At 47.0% G+C, this 16,601-nt stretch overlaps 1 protein-coding gene across 1 annotated transcript in view; it reads left to right on the top strand.

Annotated features, from left to right (window-relative positions):
* Glut4EF (Glucose transporter 4 enhancer factor) overlaps positions 1 to 16,601 on the top strand; it is a 117,051-nt gene that overhangs the window by 67,476 nt on the left and 32,974 nt on the right. The window contains 2 exon segments of the mRNA XM_033376603.1: positions 1,788 to 1,906; positions 1,967 to 2,190. Of these exon segments, the coding sequence (XP_033232494.1) occupies positions 1,788 to 1,906; positions 1,967 to 2,190 (343 nt within the window).

Genomic DNA, 16,601 nt, shown 5'->3' with positions numbered 1-16,601 from the left:
TGAGACTCCGGGACACCGGAGACTCCGAGACCCCGACTCCGAGATCCGAGATTCGTCGGTAAAGGAAATGGCGATTTATGCGCAAATTTACTTTTATGCGATTAGCAACGATCTGAAACAGAAATTTATCGCTGAGTTTAGTAAATTTAATTGGGGCGCAACGTACGGGGCAGAAGAAGAGGAGCAGCCGCAGCAGCCGGAGCAGCTGGTGGTGGTAGAGAAGGTGCTGCTGTGCCTAGGCTCTCACTCAGCAATCGGTGGGACTCGACTGCGGAACGGGACGGCTGTCGGCTGTCGGCCATGGCATTAGACAAAAGGCAAAAACCTGGTAGCAGTGTAATAAAATTTTATGGGCTACGGGAGAAGGAGCTGCATTCACTTAAATGCAACATCAGCAACAGAATGCTGCAGAAGAGTCTGCCTGCCTGCGGCCTTTTAGATTGCACAATGGAGTCGTAGAGTCATAGATTTTTCGACCGGGGCCAGAGAGCGGCCACGAGTTCTGTTCGGGCCAACAACAGCCACAACAGATGGTAGATAACGAGAGATAACGAAAGTTGAGAACACTTGGTGATAATGAAGGGAAAGGCCCGACCTCATGTTGAAGTTTTGACCAGCTTTTGCATCAAAGTTTCAAGCCATGGCCATGCCCCTGCCCCCCCTGCTGCAGCTGCCACTAAGCCGCTTAAGTCTGAGCATCAATAATTGCTCAGTGCAGCAGCAACAGTGGATCCAGCGAGGCATGAACATGCCACCCACTGTACCACTCCACCTGTACTACGACGGGGGGGGGATGGTTCAGTGGCATGCACTTGGAATATTTTAATCCTGGCATGCAGCAAGTGTTCGAGGGACTCCTTCGGAACACTCCTTAACGCCACTCGACAACGCTCGGCCACTCTGATGATGGCCGTGGCCATGACGACGTCTCAATTGTTGGCATTTGCCTCAATTATGTCTCTCGGGCACTCTCGCACTCAGCTTGATTACGGGGTATTCCAAATCAGTTTTGTCCGTTTCAAATGTTTTGAATTTATGACACGACGCACTCGCGATGCGTCTGTCGCGTCGCGTCTTTATGGTGCCCCCCGCCCACAGTCCCTGCCCCACTGGGTGGAGCAGCCACCCATCAAAGCTTAGCTGGCTGACTGCATTCTTATGCGAGGAGTTGGCCATTGTCATTGTCGTCGCCCGTCTGCCTTTGTTCAATTTATTTGAGCGTAAAAACGCTGTTCATAAAGCAAATGCAAAGGGATATCATCTCTGATTTTGGCCACTGAAGGTTGCCACAAGGTTAGCTTAAAGTCAGCGACTCCCGCGGCTCACGGATCTCTGAAATATATGCAGAACGCTTCGAAGTATGTGAGGCCATCGGAAAGAGGCCAATTAATGACGAAACAATGACGCGATTGCGACTGCAACTGCAACTGCGGCTATGGATGGGACATGCGGCATGGGGCATGGGGATTGGGGCAGAAATTAGTTAAATGGAAAAATAGTTTTGCGATGTTTTTTGCATTGAAATGCCGCTGGAGGCGATTATCGCTGAAAAGACCTCGTGGGGGCATTGTTGTGCTCTGTGCAATCGGCGGTTGCCTTTGAAGTCAAGCCCAAAGCCCCCAACAGACTGCGTGTCTATATCTTTATCTGTTCATAGAATGTACATATGTGTGTGCCTGTGTGTGTGTGCGGGTGGGCCACAGCGCTGTCCATGATTTGCATCGCCCCAAAAATGTATAATTTTTCTTACTATAACAATCCCCATCTATCATTCCGTTTCGTTACAGCTCGAGGAAACGTCCGTCCAGCGATCATCAGGACTATGGCAGCAGTCCGGGCAATGAGGACCAGATGTCGGAATGCAATGCAGCTCTGATTCTCATGAACCTACACAATCCTATTGGGGGTAGGTCGAACCTTACTCAACAGAACCCACAGCGCCCTCTCTCTACGCCGAATCTTTCAGTGTCCGACCAATGCCTGGGCTCCAGCCCGGGCAGCAGCTCATCGGCCTCCTGGAGTTCCGGCTCGGCCTCGCCGCCCCTCAGCGACGATGGCCACGGGCACGGCCATCACAGCCCCAATATATTGTCGCCGCACGATGCGGCAAATGCACGCATACGCACAACATCGGTGTCCACCTCGGACGAGGGCATTGTCATTGATTTCAAGGATGATCGCAAGAAAAAGGTGAGCCAAAGATTCCCAAACCCAATACCAAACCCAATCGCAATCCCAATTCAAGATCTATAGATAAGAAGGAATGCGGTCAAAATCTTGGCGGGAAGTAGAGCGTGACATTTCTGTTGCATTTTGTTTAATTGCAACTTTGTGTAGAGGATTTTAATTGCCATAATTATGTAAATGTCGGGCGGGTTTCAGCTATTTTTGGCACGTCCACACGGCGTATGTTTGATGCAACGCTCATTACTCATACGCACTGTGTGGCACCAGAAACAGTACAGCCACTTGCGGGGGACTGCAAAAGGGAGGGTGGGGGCAGAGGAGAGAAATATTCTTAAAATCAAATAAATGTCGAAAATACCACAAGCCCTAGAAGCCGGAAAAAAACAAAAGTAAAAGAAGGCCAGCCCTGGGGATACCCTTGCATAATAGATTGCGATTTTCAATCAATTTTTTTTCCATGTAATCTATACACACAGAGAAAAAGTACAACCAATAGATTGGCAAATTGTAAGAAAAAGAAAATTTTGATATTTATCTACAAATATTTGAATTAAATATATTTCATAATTAAATTAAAAATATTTTGAAAAATATTTAGATCCGTTTACGTTTAAATCAAAGTCAATTCTATTTAATTTCAGTATGTTTTGTATTTAAAAACAAAATATTAAATTTAAATATTCCACTTTTATGTGATATGTGTATATTTCCTGCATTAAAAAATGTGATCTTTGCGAAAGATAAATCTGATATATTCAAGGGCAAGAAATGCTGCCTTTTCCCCCCGATTTATTGTACCCTTTGCTATAGGGTATTACTTACAAAACAAACAACAATTGCCAACGCATCAATCACACAAAAAAGCACATAAAAAGGGCAATGTCAGCAGCTCGTTAACTTCGCACACACACACACATGCACGAACACACATTCCCTAGAGAAAATCAATAGCCCCACACTCCTACCCCCCCGCTCCTCCCTTCAACATTTCAGCCATTGGACGAAACTTGGCTCTTTAATTAATTATGTTTGAACTTTAAGGGCCTTCCACCGCCTGAAAATCAAGCATCGAAGACGGACGTTGAAGCGGAATCTTACGCAACTGCTAGACCCCAACCTCCCACCCCCCGCCGCCGTCTGTGCCAAGTCCGCATCGAGCAGCGGACAGTCGGCCGTCTGTTTGTTTGCCCACAATCTATATGAACCGCCCCCGACCCCCATACAACTTGTTATATTCATATATGTTTCGAATACACGAGGCATGACTTTTCCAATGTGTGCGTGTCTTTCGTTAGGAGCGTTTAAGGGCTCTTAACAGCAAACACACAAAACCTCAAAGCGAGCAACAACCAGCGACAGCGACAACGAGGAGAACAAATATCAAAAATGAACAGCAGCAGTGGCACTGGCAGTGGCAGGGGCAGGGGCAGCCATGGCACAGCAGAATGTGTTAACCTTGAAAGTCTGATTAGATTTTCATATGGTGGCTATGTATTTGTTGTATTTACATACATTCCGGCAAGCCCAACAGTCAGCGAGAAAATCCAGCAGCAACAAGGTAGTTGTCCGATTGATGAGACCCGATAAGTGTGTAGGGTGTCAGTGGAGGTCCCCCTCCAGTTTTCCCCCCACCATCTGTCCATCCAACCATCCTTTTGGCCAGCTGCACTTTCACTTTGGCTAACCTGTTGCACAAGCCCCAGCCCCAGCCCGGGTCCAGCTGCCCGGCCAAATCGGTGACCAAAAGCATCAAAACTTCCCCGCTTTTGGCACATTTAAATTTATGTCAGAGTAGGCAGCCACGCCCACCTTATTGGGTGGGCGGCAGGCCGGGATGGAGGATAAACAAACAAATGAATGAACGAACAACAATGGAAAAGTTTATTTTGCCAAGTCAGGGCAGGGCAAGGCGTGGCCGGTTAATTGAAAAGATATATGCCGCATTTCCGCATCTGAATCTTGAATAGCATATCGCGAATCTCGAATTGCACTGAAAATGCAAGCCACAAGCAAAACAGATGGAACCACAGATGGATGGATGAATAGATGGCTAGATGGATGGATGGATGGATGGATGGGACGGCAGAGCAGATGGATGGTTGGAGGGATAAATGATCGCTGTGCCGCTGCTGCTGGCATTGCAAATCGAGAATGAATGCAATTAATGTCTAATTGTGCGCAATTATTGTCAGTTGTCAGTTTTTGTTGTTGTTGTTGTTGCCTGTGCAGTTGCCTGTGTGATGTGCCGCATTGTAATGCAGTTGCATGTGGTGGCAAGCCGAAATCAAATGGAGATCTTCAAGGTGGCCACGTGGCGCATACGTAATGCGACCGTGCATTACTCATACGCACCGTACACCATTTTCTCTGTTAGATGCATTTTGCACCACGCGGCGTATGATTAACCTTCGTTTGCTCGAGCGCGTCCAATGGAATGGAATCCGAATCCAAGTGAAATAAAATAAAGTGCAACAATGTGAAGTACTCGCAAATAACAAGAAATTACTCATGCGCCGTGTTTGCTCAGCTCAGCTCAGCCTTTTGTCATCGCTGCATCATTATGGGGATGATGATGATGATGATCATCGTCGTTGTCGGTTGGGTTATTACTTTAAATGCAGATTTATGTGCATTTACTGCCACCAATGACAATCACGCGGCCGAACCAGGGACTTGTACGCCTTTTAATCAAGGCCTTGGCTGTTGCAAGGCTGCAGGCCATTACGCGAAAGAGCCACAGCCACAGTCAAAGCCAAACCCCAAGGCATCCGCAACCGCAATGGGTGGCTAAACGCTGGGCCCATAAATTCACACACACACACACACACATGTGCCCCGTCGATGGGGTGCTTGGTGCTTGGTGTTTGCGATGGCCGCCAAAGGAAGTGCCCAAGTGCACACACAGAAAGGGAAGGATACCAAGTCGGGGAGTGTGGCAAAATTATAAGTTAAACTCCTATGATTGCATGTGACAAGCAATTAGAGGCAACAATCTGCGAGGACAACGTTTAGCTTGGAGACGAGTTCCCGGGAACTGCTCCATCACAGATATTTCCCCATATTTTCCTACACAGATCAGCCACCAATTTGCTGTACCCGTGATTCCCTTTGTCGAGGCGGCTAATTGCCTGCCTGCCTGCTCTCTACGTACTTTATTCCAACTAATTTGTTTTATAATATCAAAAGGCAGCAACGAACGAAAACGAAATGCTAACCGAAGCAACACACACACACACAAATTATAGTGCAAAAGCGAGGCAGACAGCGCGGCGTGTGCAAGGCGATGACTAAGGGCGGGCAACGGGGGGAGGGTTGGGGCAGCTAAAGATGGGGCACGAGAGGTGGTGGGGGGGTAGCTGTATGTGTTGCGGTTAGCTGGCATTAAGCTTTCGCAATGCCCTGACAGTTGAAAGCGGCAACAACAATCGCAAAAAAAACACAGAGAGAAGGGAAACTGCATTCGCGGCCAGCCAGCCAGCCAGCCAGCCAATATGGCGCGGCACACGTGTCTATACGGTAGTGTTTGTTTTTGTATCTGTGTGTGTGTCTTGGCTGACTTTTTTTTTGACAAATGTGCCAGGCAGAACAAGAAGCAACTGCACTTCCAATCCCATTCCCCCTTTAAATGAGCTTAAATTTATACACTTATTTATTTATGGTTTTTTGTGGCATGCCCCCCCTCGTTGGCTTGCATTATTTCCTTGAGGATTCTTTGCTTAACTTTTTGCAATTTATTTTTAAAAGCCAACCAGCAGAAATATGGTAAAATTTAATTAAATTTTTGCCCGAGTATAATGCTGCGAGCGCCTTTGGGGGTGCTCTGCAGCAACCTTGAATCAACATTCACTCTACACACAAACGCGCACAGATACAGATACATATTGACAGGCACCTGAATAGCAATTGCTGTTGCCTTTGGCAATTGCCATCATCATAGAGACGTCAACACCGTGGCTGTGTGCTCGCCTTCTCATATGGCAGTGGACCTTGAATTCTGATTAGGAAGCGATTTAAATGTATCTATAAGTCATTTTTCTGCACCACTCTCCGCGCTCTGCCCCCGTGCTCGACTTTATTGAGTTATTATTAAAAGTTAATTGTGCTGCTAAAAGCCATTTGTCTCTCCTTCAAGCTGCGGCTTCAGGCAGTGGCTGAGGCAGTGGCTGTGATGTGCAATTTGTGTGGCATTAGCGCAACAATTGCAAATGACTTGGGCAAAGTGTCGACGACTTGGCTGCCTGCGTTGGCTGGCTGATTGGGCAACACACACGGGGCGTATGAGTAATGGACTGCGAAGCGAAACAGCTGGGCGCCCGCACAAATGTAATTATACCTTTCGAAGAACGAACAACCAAACGAATGACAGCCAGTCAACAGTCAACCTACACCTCAAATCAAATGGCACTGTGGCCAAGACAAAGCGAAAAGGTTTTCCTTTTTCCCTTCAGAATTCAGAATTCAGTTTGAATTTCCATTTCCATTTGAATTACATTTCCTCGGTAACATCTACTCTACCGCAGTGTGACTTTATGTATTCTTCGAGGCTGCTGTCACGTCGCTGCTTGTACAACTGCAGCCACAATCCGTCAAAATTCAGTTGCAGGAGTGCCCCTCGGCAGACAAATAGCCATCCATTCGTGCGTGTCAGTGCGTATCTGTGTGTGTGTGTGGGAGAAACGAACTCATAAATTTGTCATAATTGCAGAAATGCCAATGGAAGAAAAGGCAAAATAAAAATGCAATAAAAATATCTCATGCCACTTACGCAGTTAGAGATACACAGACCAGAACGAGAGAGAGACAGAGACAGAGAGAGAGAGAGAGAGATTATTCCAATACGGAAAATCTAAATGAAAATTTAGTCAGTGTCTTGTCCACAATGCGAGATCTGTGCCAAGTGCAAAAATGCAACAAATGCAGCGGCCAATTTTCATGTTCAAGGTGACAAAAAAACCAAAAACCAAAAACCAAGCGAACACTTGAGCCAAATGCCTCATCGTTTGGCCTCGTTTCCATTTGATGGCCACCTCTGATCGCCGCCTGCTGGCTATTTTTCGCTCCATGGGGGGCTGGCGGTGGTTCGGTAAGCAGCCTTCCCCTCAAGTGGATTTTGAGCACTTCTGCACCCGATTGTGCCCACTGTATGTCATCCGCATTGGCAGAGCGAGCCCCAAAAAAGCACATCGCCGAATGCGGTATTTGGCATTGGTCTCTGACACACTTTGCCTGCCGCACAGGCACTGGCACTGCCACAGCCTCCTTGTGCACACATCGGATATATTGGTTTATATCGTGTCTTATTTTAATACCCTGTCCCCATTCGGTGTGCCATATACAATGTGGTCAATGTGGGGAATGCATTCGAAATGTTTGCGAAACATCTTTTGGCAGAACGTTTGCCACGAGCCACAAATGACACACAACCTGGCCCCACCTCCTGCCACTGCCCCAGCGCCTGCCACTGCCCCAGCCCCTGCCACTGCCCCAGCCCCTGCCCCTGCCACACCTCGCACAAAGTATCGTTTCGTTTTCATTTTGCATAAAATGAAAAACTTTTGGCTGGTTTCAAAGGGGGTCGCAATTAGATCAGCGAAAGAGGAAAACAAACAGCAAAAACCATACATATATGTATAAACGGGGCTAAGACCAAAAGAGGAGAGCCGCCATGGGCTGGGTGCCCGGCGAAATGGCCTAGTTTCACAGGCGTACCACAACAAAATGGCGGCCCTTGCAACTGTTGTCGTGGCTGTACTTTTTCCACTGCCACCGCGTGTGCAATGCCAGCTCAGTGTCCGTGTGTGTGTGTGTGTGTGTGTGCTTGCAGTTTTCTAGGTTACAGTAGTGCTTATACATATACATATATGTACATCGGTATTTGTATGCGGATGCGGATGGTGATGCCGCACTGTTGCAGTCAACGCGTTGCGCCGGCCGGCAAAAGCGAATGTTGCGCAACAAACAGCTAGCCATGAAAATGCATTTCTCTCTCTCTCTCTCTCTCTCGCACCGTCAGTGCTCTCTCTTCCCTGCCTCTGTCCCTCTCCCACTCTCTGTATCTCGTTTGACATGCGCACTTACTCGCTTACTTCCGCCGCAACTCGCCGCAAATTCAAACACACACCAACAAGGGGGCTCTCACACACACACACCAGCGAAACGCTGATGATGCTTTTAGGGGAGCTGTGGGTGTGGGGTGGCTTCAAGGGCTTGGGGCAGCGGGCTACGACGTAGGAGGTGCAACGGCACGTGTTCGCACACAGATGCACAAATTGTGTGCAATTTGTCGCTGCCAACGCTGCAGCTGACGCCGACATCGTTGCTCTGACGTCGTCACTGGCTCGGCGGAAAGGGTGAAAGGGGGGCGGGAGGGAAATGGCAAATCTGGCCACAGCTTTGTGGCCCTTTGGGGGTGAGCCAAAAGTAATTCATATCGATACGAGCACAATTGTTTGAAGTAGGGTCTTAAACTGATTTATATAGAGAGTTAAATGTCAGCTGTGACTGCCACCATTGCAGCAGCTGTTCCTGGCCCCCTCCACCCCCGATCACTGACCGATTGATCACCTATCACTGACAGGCCTCGTTGAGCATATATTTATACGATTTTCGGCTGCTACTTAAATCTCCATTAATTCTGCTCAACCATAAATCAGAGATCTAGTTGGCGCTTCCCTTCTCCAAGATCAACAGATCCCCCCCCCCACCAGATACCCCGCTAATAAAAAATTTGGAATATGCAAATGCATTGCTGTTGGAATTGTTTTGCGGTCGATTCACTTTTCATGGCTAATTAATTTTCGCATTGCGCAAAATGAATTAATAATGCGAAATGCCATGAATATGCAAACGTGCGAATACGAGTATATCCCACATGCAAAACATGCATATAAATACGATATATACATACATATATACACATGCATCTATATAAATATATGCACATATATCTGAAATTTATTGTTGCCGTCGCCTCAGTCGCCATACTTAAAAGCCAAACAAGCAGCAGCCCCCAGAAGCCAGTAGCCAGCAGGCAGTAGCCAGCGACTTGGCTTTGGGGCTCACCCGCCCGCCAGGTGATTTCATTTGCAAGTTGTTTGGCTCAGTTTTTTGTTTGTTTTGTTTTGTTTTGGATTTTGATATGGCAATCTTTGTGGCTAATTATACGCTTAGTTGACTGATCGGAAGGGGTGTCGAGGGCGTCAAATGGGGGGGTGCCGTGCCTGTGGGACACAGCAGCAGAATGGAAAATTGCTCGGCTTACATCACCCTCGTAGGCAGGGGCAGGGGCAGCGGCAGGGCCAGGGGCTCATTTCATTTGTTTGATTAATATTTAAGCTCTCAATTGGTGGATCAGCCAGGGGATGCGGCTACCCTTCGAGGGCACACGTGTCGTGGAAAAATTGTTCCCTTGGATCTCTTGCATCAGCAACAAGCTGACGTCAGCAGTGGCAGTGGCAGCAACAGCAACAGCGACTGCAGCTGGGACTGGGACTGCGACTGGGACTGGGGCTCGTTGACATTTTGCATTTGGTGGGCGTGTGCTCTTGCCGTGAGTGGTTTAGAGGGGCACTGAGGCAACAGCCGGCTTAATTAAAGCAGAGCAACAGCATCGGCACGCCTCACAGCTTAGAATTCACTGCGTCGTTGCAACCCCACAAATGTTGACAGTCGCCGGAGCGAGGCACGGCACTTGTGGGCGGGAAGCAGCAAAACTGCATTAAAATTCAAATGCCGGCAATGTCAGGGCTGCCTCCCCCACGCCAGAGGCAGGGGCACGACAGGCACACCAGTGACATTTAGAGACCTACGGAATATACAGATAGATACTCTGTATCTTACGGCTGTATCTATTGTTAATGGGCCTGTCCAAGTGACTCATCAAAGACCTGCTTCCATTCATACTTTTTCTTGAGTAGCTTTTCAAACAAAAAAACCAATGATTTATTATATTTAGAGCTCATTCTCGCCATATATCATAATATATAAGCAATGTTCTGTGTATATTTCAACAAACAAATTCCCGAAAAATGTTTGCAACAAGTCAGAGGCAATTCATTTTCACCTAAGCAGCAAACATGACAGAATTTCTCATTTCGGATTTTTGTTTGCGATGGTTTTTCCTCGCTTTTTTTTTAATTTTTTGCATACCAAATTGTTGTTAGCGGCCATGTTTCAGGATAACAGCAACAACAATCATAAAAAACAAAGAAGAGAAGAACGGGGGCCAAGAAATCCATCGCATGTGTGTGTGTGTGTGTGTGTCTGTTTGAGGTAAAAAACAAAACAGAGCAAAACGAAACGGAAAACAAAAAGTTGGCCCAGAGAGAGCGGGGGGCGGGGGTTGGGGAGAGAGTCACACACTGACATCAAGGCAAATTGCGGGCCAAAAGCAGAAATGCCGACAAACACTCAAACACACACACACACACCCATACAGAGAAAGAGACAGAGAAACATTAGTTGGCAGCGTATAAAGGAATTGCAAATGTATTCAAGGTCAGGGCAGACATGAAAAACGAGAAACGTCGACGTCAGCGCAGGCAGAGCGGCAGCGGCAGTGGCAGTGGCAGAGGCAGATTCATGGATGGTGGGCGTAACCCCACCCCCCAGACACCCACACACAGAGAGGAGAAGCAGAAACTAAAATCAATATGGCAACACTTTTAAGGGTTGCGGCGAAAAACCGCCAAACCCTTGAAAGCCATACCCCCCCCCCCCCCCCCTCCCACACGCCACACTGCCTGGTGGAAAAAAAAGGAAAACAAGCGAAAAAAAAGCCGGAAAAAAAGGAAAAGGGAAAATCAACGTCATCAGAGTGGTTCAGTGGGTCGTCATAAATAATGCTTCGGTTTTCCCGCGCATTTTCGGCTCTCTCTCTCTCGCTCTCTCTCCCTCGCTCTTGGCGCAATGAGCACAAAAATGGCGGCCCACGAAGCCGGGTTCGAGTCGGAGAACATTGCGCAGGCTTCAGAGAGAGAGAGAGAGAGAGCTAGAGCTGCGGTCCATCGCCTTGGTGAAATTTAAAATCGGGAATACATTTAATTATAGCCAGGATCCAACTTGGAGGCTACCATCCCCATCCCCTTCCCACCTCTTGGACGGCACACACCATTCTAATTAAGTCCAGCCAATTACACGCAACAACAGCAACAGAATTGCAAATTGCAAATTGAGTTTTGAGTTTTTCCTTCAGCGCTTCAATCGATAATGGTTCAAGGTTAGCTTGCGTGACATTTTCCGCTCCAGTCGCACGCCCGCGAGCAACAATTTTTCGGGGGCCGCGTTCTGCACGCCCAGCCAGTAATTGGAAAAGTCGTACTGAAGTAACCGTAAAGTAAACTACGGGGAAAACCTGAGTCCGGGAGTTGCGTGTGCCATCATCATTATGGCGTATAGAAACTGGCGGCGACTGGTAGACGGGCAGCCGGGCAGCCAGGGCGTATGTGCGATATTACATTTATGTATTGATTTTCATGCAGAACTGGAGAACCAAACCCGATCCGAAAACCAGTTATTATCATAATTATTGGCAGGAATTTCCCCATGCAAAATGCAAATAGATTTCTTATTCAAATTGCAACATTTCTTAATCCCCTCCCCAACCCTCTTTCTCTTCATCTCGTTGCAGGTGAGTAATTTGTGGCTGGCTAATGTCTTTAATTGACTTCTGTGAGTATGAAAACGATCCAATCATATCTATAAATACATATTCCGAGCATATATCCGTGTGGGCCGCGGATACAAAGTGGGACCTTGACATGTCAGCAACAGCGGCAGCAGCAAGTTTTTGTTGTTTTTGCTTGCAAAATAAATGGTGTCTCAATCGAATTGGAAAGTTGTCTGCTCCTCGAGAGTCGAGTCTGTGGCTGTGGCTGTGGCCGTGGGTTGGGGCTCGGGTACGGGTTTGTGCCCCACGGCGTTCGGGGTCCATGCTCCCAAAAGTATGCCATCGACAGCGACGATCCTTCAACCCTGCACGCCTCAATTGTTTTAATTAGCATAATGACACTTAACAGTGTCTAGACGGCAACAAACAGCAGATTTCGACTCGTATTTTTCTTCTTCTCGAGGTTTTTCCCCAAACCTGGGCTGCTGGAATTTTCCAAGCCCCAAAATTCTGTCATAAATCAGTGTAAAACCGGCGACATCCGCTTGCTGGTCTGCTCTTTTTTTGGGCCAATTAATTGATAAACATAAATCACCACAAATTTGTGCCGACAGTGCAGTAAAAATCGTTGTTTGGGGGGAAAACAAATGAAAAGAAACCCCTCTATGATTTACCGCCTGGCAACAGTACGGCTACGCTGCGGGCATTTCGAATGAATGCATTTTGAACGAACGATTTCTGAAAGTGTTTATCAATATTTAACAATTAGTCACTTTATGAGGAAGAGCACAGCACAGCACAGGGCAGAGCAGAGAACAGATAAAGAGAGACAGAGAGAGAGAGGCGCTCACTAATAACGCACACAGGCACACCTTCGGCCATAATAATAATCATTATAATAAAATAAAAACCGCTGGCCACTTGGCCTTGGACTAGGTTGATTGCATTCTAGCGGTCAATGCCGCCGCCGGCGTCGTCGTCGTCGTCGTCGTCGCTGCCGACTAGCAACAACAACAGCGGTGGAGCAGCAGCAGCAGCAGCAACGAAAATTGAAAACGATCGCTTTTAACCTGCTGTCTCTTTCTCTCTCGCTGCTTTCTCCATCTCTTTCCGGCATATTCGCTGCGTGCAAATTTCTACTCTCGCCCTCTCTCCTATAAAAATCGTATTTATTTGTTTTGTTTTTTGCGCAATGACAAAAGAAAAATATCGGAGCGGAGAAGCCAACAAACAACATTTTCGAATCAACAGCAGCGGCAGCAACTATTTATAAAATGCGCTTGCCTGGCCAAAGTATCTCCCTCTTTGTCTCTAACCCGCGGCAGCAGGCGCGTGTGTATCTGTGTATCTGTGTATCTGTTCATACATACATAGCTGCTGTGTGCTGCCCCTGCGAGAGCGACCTGCAATGCCGGAAAGCAATAGCAAACGTCGTCAGAGCATCGCTGTGACGCCAGCCCATGACGACAGTTCTCGGGCAAACGAATGTGTGTGTGTGTGTTGTATCTTTTGGATACATTTCAACAGAATAACAGAAATAACACATAAAAAACCGCCCGACGCCGGTTTACCTTTGAATGGCATTTGCATAACAAGTGTCAAAGCCGAGAGAATCCCTCCGGCAGCCGGCCATCCTCCATCCAGCCAGCCAGCCAAATCGGATTCGGATTGGGTATCTGCTCTGCCCAAGATCCTTCTCTCGTTCTCCGCCACATAAATAATTCAGAATTTTTAGAATACGTTACGGATCTGTTGGGCTCTGTTCGGTTCTGTTTCCAGGCCACACAGTGCATTCAACCTCGGTGTCGAGGGGGTGTTGCCCCCAGTTCATTCGCTTTTGGCAAACTACGCGACAGACCAGACCAGGCCAGGCCAGGCCAGTAATATTAGCCGGTAATTCGCAAGTGCCGCCTCGAACAGGCATACAAATTGTATTAATTTGTATTTAAATTTAATTTCTCGTACCTTCTCTTTATATTTCCTGTTTTTGTGGCTTCAGCATAGCGAGCATCCCATGATAAATGATTAATGATAAATTACCACTTGGTCTTTTGTTTGAACCCAATCGCAAGATCACGTCATCGAAAAACAGGTTCAAATGCAGGCAACAAACCGTTGGCTGCTATGATTTTTATGGCTTTCTCCATTGCTCAAAAAAAAAGCAGCAACAACCTGCCAGAAGATAACCGAAGCCATAACCTTGACGCCCCATGCAATCGGTCAGGCCAGAAATATACCTCAGCTCAAGTATTCGCATTTCGCACCATTTGCCATTACTTTTTGGCAACGCACTCGTTTATTGCCTTGCAATGCTTGGCTATTGGGTTTTCTGAGTGGCCAGCGGCCAGACTCCCAGCCCACTTCCTGTTCGGCTTACGGCTCCCCCTGTGGTGGCTGTGTGGGCGAGGCTGGCTATTCAGGTGCTCAGATCTGGCCTGTTCTGATGATGAATGACTGCAACATTTATAAATACTCGTACGAGCAGCGAAAGCCGTCGAGCAGGCAGCCATCATCATAATGAAATAAGCTAAGCATAACAAATGCGTCGAAATATTTGCGACAGGTTGCAATAGCCAAGCATTACGGGGGGGAGGGGGAACAACAGCAAAAAAAATTATATAAAATCACCGAGCGCGAAAACAGCAAAAGCAAAAACCCGAGTCGTCACTCAATGTGCATGGCCTTGAAGATTTCGCTGCAAAAAACACACACACACACACACACACACAAGCCAGCAGAATGAATATCATAAAAATATTCACACAAAACAAAACAGAAAAAAAACAAAGCAGAATGAAGCCCAAACAAAAACCAACAAAAATGATTATAATGAAAGCCACTAATTTGCCGCAAAAAATCAAATAAAATCAAATAAAAATTTAATAAATGCATAAAATGCAAAGAAGGAAACTTTTAATTGAATTTTCAGAATCCGTGCAGCGTTTAGAACTGATTGAATTGTCATTGGTCTAAGCCCTGAAAGAACCGCGTATTATACAAATTATTTTCATGGATTATCATGCATAAATTCTGGCTAATTGCCTGTATCTCTCCCTCCGCCCCTCTCCCCCTCTCTGCCTCCCTCTATCAACTTTCAATTAGGACTTTTTTTAATCACGTTTTGGCCGGTCAAGTGGCTTTTGGCCAAAATATTGATTAATTGCAGTCATGAGGTTAATAGGATTACAAATTGTTTGTTGTTTTGTTGCTGCTGCGACTGCTGCTGCTGCGGCACGCTAGATGGCGTGCCATGGCAGGCTGTGTGTGCGGGGATCGTCAACGATTTTGACAAGTCAACAACGAGATTTGACTCCGGCGCGAGTTGGATTGATGGCGAATGATGACTTGCCACCTGCCATTGGCCTCTAAGTTGCCCAAAACTTTTTTTGCAAATCTCCCTGTAAGCAGCTTTTCGAAAACTTGCAACGTGTGGCCGGCAGCTGTCTCTGGTTTCAGCCGGCAAACATGCAAACTGTTGATTTGTGGTTTCTTAGTCATTGTGGCAGTGGCAGTCTTGAGGTCAGCTTTTTGCAGCTATGATTTTATTACAAACTGAAATGCAACCGCAATAACATTTTGCCGGCTTTTGTTTAAACTTTAGCACAACGGGATTTTCCAGGCACTCTAATTGCCATTGTATGACTGGCTCTAAAGCGGCAACAACAATAACAACGAGCAGCAGCAACAATTGCAAAAAGCTTCATCATCATTACAGGCCTGGCTTTATCGTTGTTGTTGTTAGTGTTATTGGTGTTGCTGGCCAGCAGCTATTGCTTTTGGCGTCAAGCTGTCTGAGCCGAGCCGGGCCGGGCCGGGCCGAGTCGAGCGGCTTTTCCAGCCAGCCATTCACTCGCATGCAGTGGTTTTCCCCCCCACATTCGAGCTCAAAGCTTTATGCATTTATTTATTGCATTACATTACATTACAAACATGCCTTAATTAAGCAAAAGCACCGTTTTTTTTTTACCTCTTTCCGTCTCACACATAAGGTTTAGGGGGGTTTTGCTTCTTTCTTATGCTTCTTATCGGGCGATTTGTGGACGGACTTGCCGACTAATTATTGCTTTATGAGGTGGAACGTTCCTCCATGGAGTGTGTGTACGGCACTCGTAAATCCCACCCAAAACGAGTACAGAAAATAATTACTCAAAAAGAGGGGGTGGGGCGGCGGAGGGGGGGCCCTGCACATTGCGTGCAATTTCCACCTGAAAAGCGTAAATTATGGCGCTATTTATTTATGTTGCTGCTTTTATTGCCGTGTGCCAGTTGCATTTGTTTAAAATGCCATTTGACAAACATCAAAGCCGTTAAATGTTACTTTGACATGTGGCACATGTGTGCACGTGCCCCCGCCCCCGCCCCCTCCCACAAGGGCTTGACACGGGGCTGCACGGTGCACAGGCGGCGGGGTCCTATGGCCAATTAGATGAGTGAAATGTGTCAACAGCAGGGAGCGCGGTGGCGAGACCAAAGGAATCATTAAAGAGTCACCACCCGATCGGGGGGGTTTTCCCGTTTATGGCACCCCACAACCCCTCCCTTAGAGAGAGGGAGCTGTACTCAATTACAGCATTTGTTGAAATACCCTGAAAGACAACGTCGAGTCTGAGTAATCCAGAAATTCTTTGGAAATGGCTCCCTTATCGCTCAGCGCTGCGCTCTTGACCAACATTTCATTCAGTCGCCAGTCCACAGTCCACCGGCAATACGATGCATTTCGTATTTCACATTTTTTGTACTTTACATTTCACATAGATTCGCAATTATATTAAAGTGCTTTGGCAGTAAACAAAATGCCCTTTGCAGC

This window comes from Drosophila pseudoobscura, chromosome 2 (assembly GCF_009870125.1).
Source record: "Drosophila pseudoobscura strain MV-25-SWS-2005 chromosome 2, UCI_Dpse_MV25, whole genome shotgun sequence".
Classification (NCBI taxonomy): Eukaryota; Metazoa; Arthropoda; class Insecta; order Diptera; family Drosophilidae; genus Drosophila; species Drosophila pseudoobscura.
The sequence above is the reverse complement of the archived record's forward strand: the minus strand, read 5'-3'. Positions and strand labels throughout refer to the sequence as shown.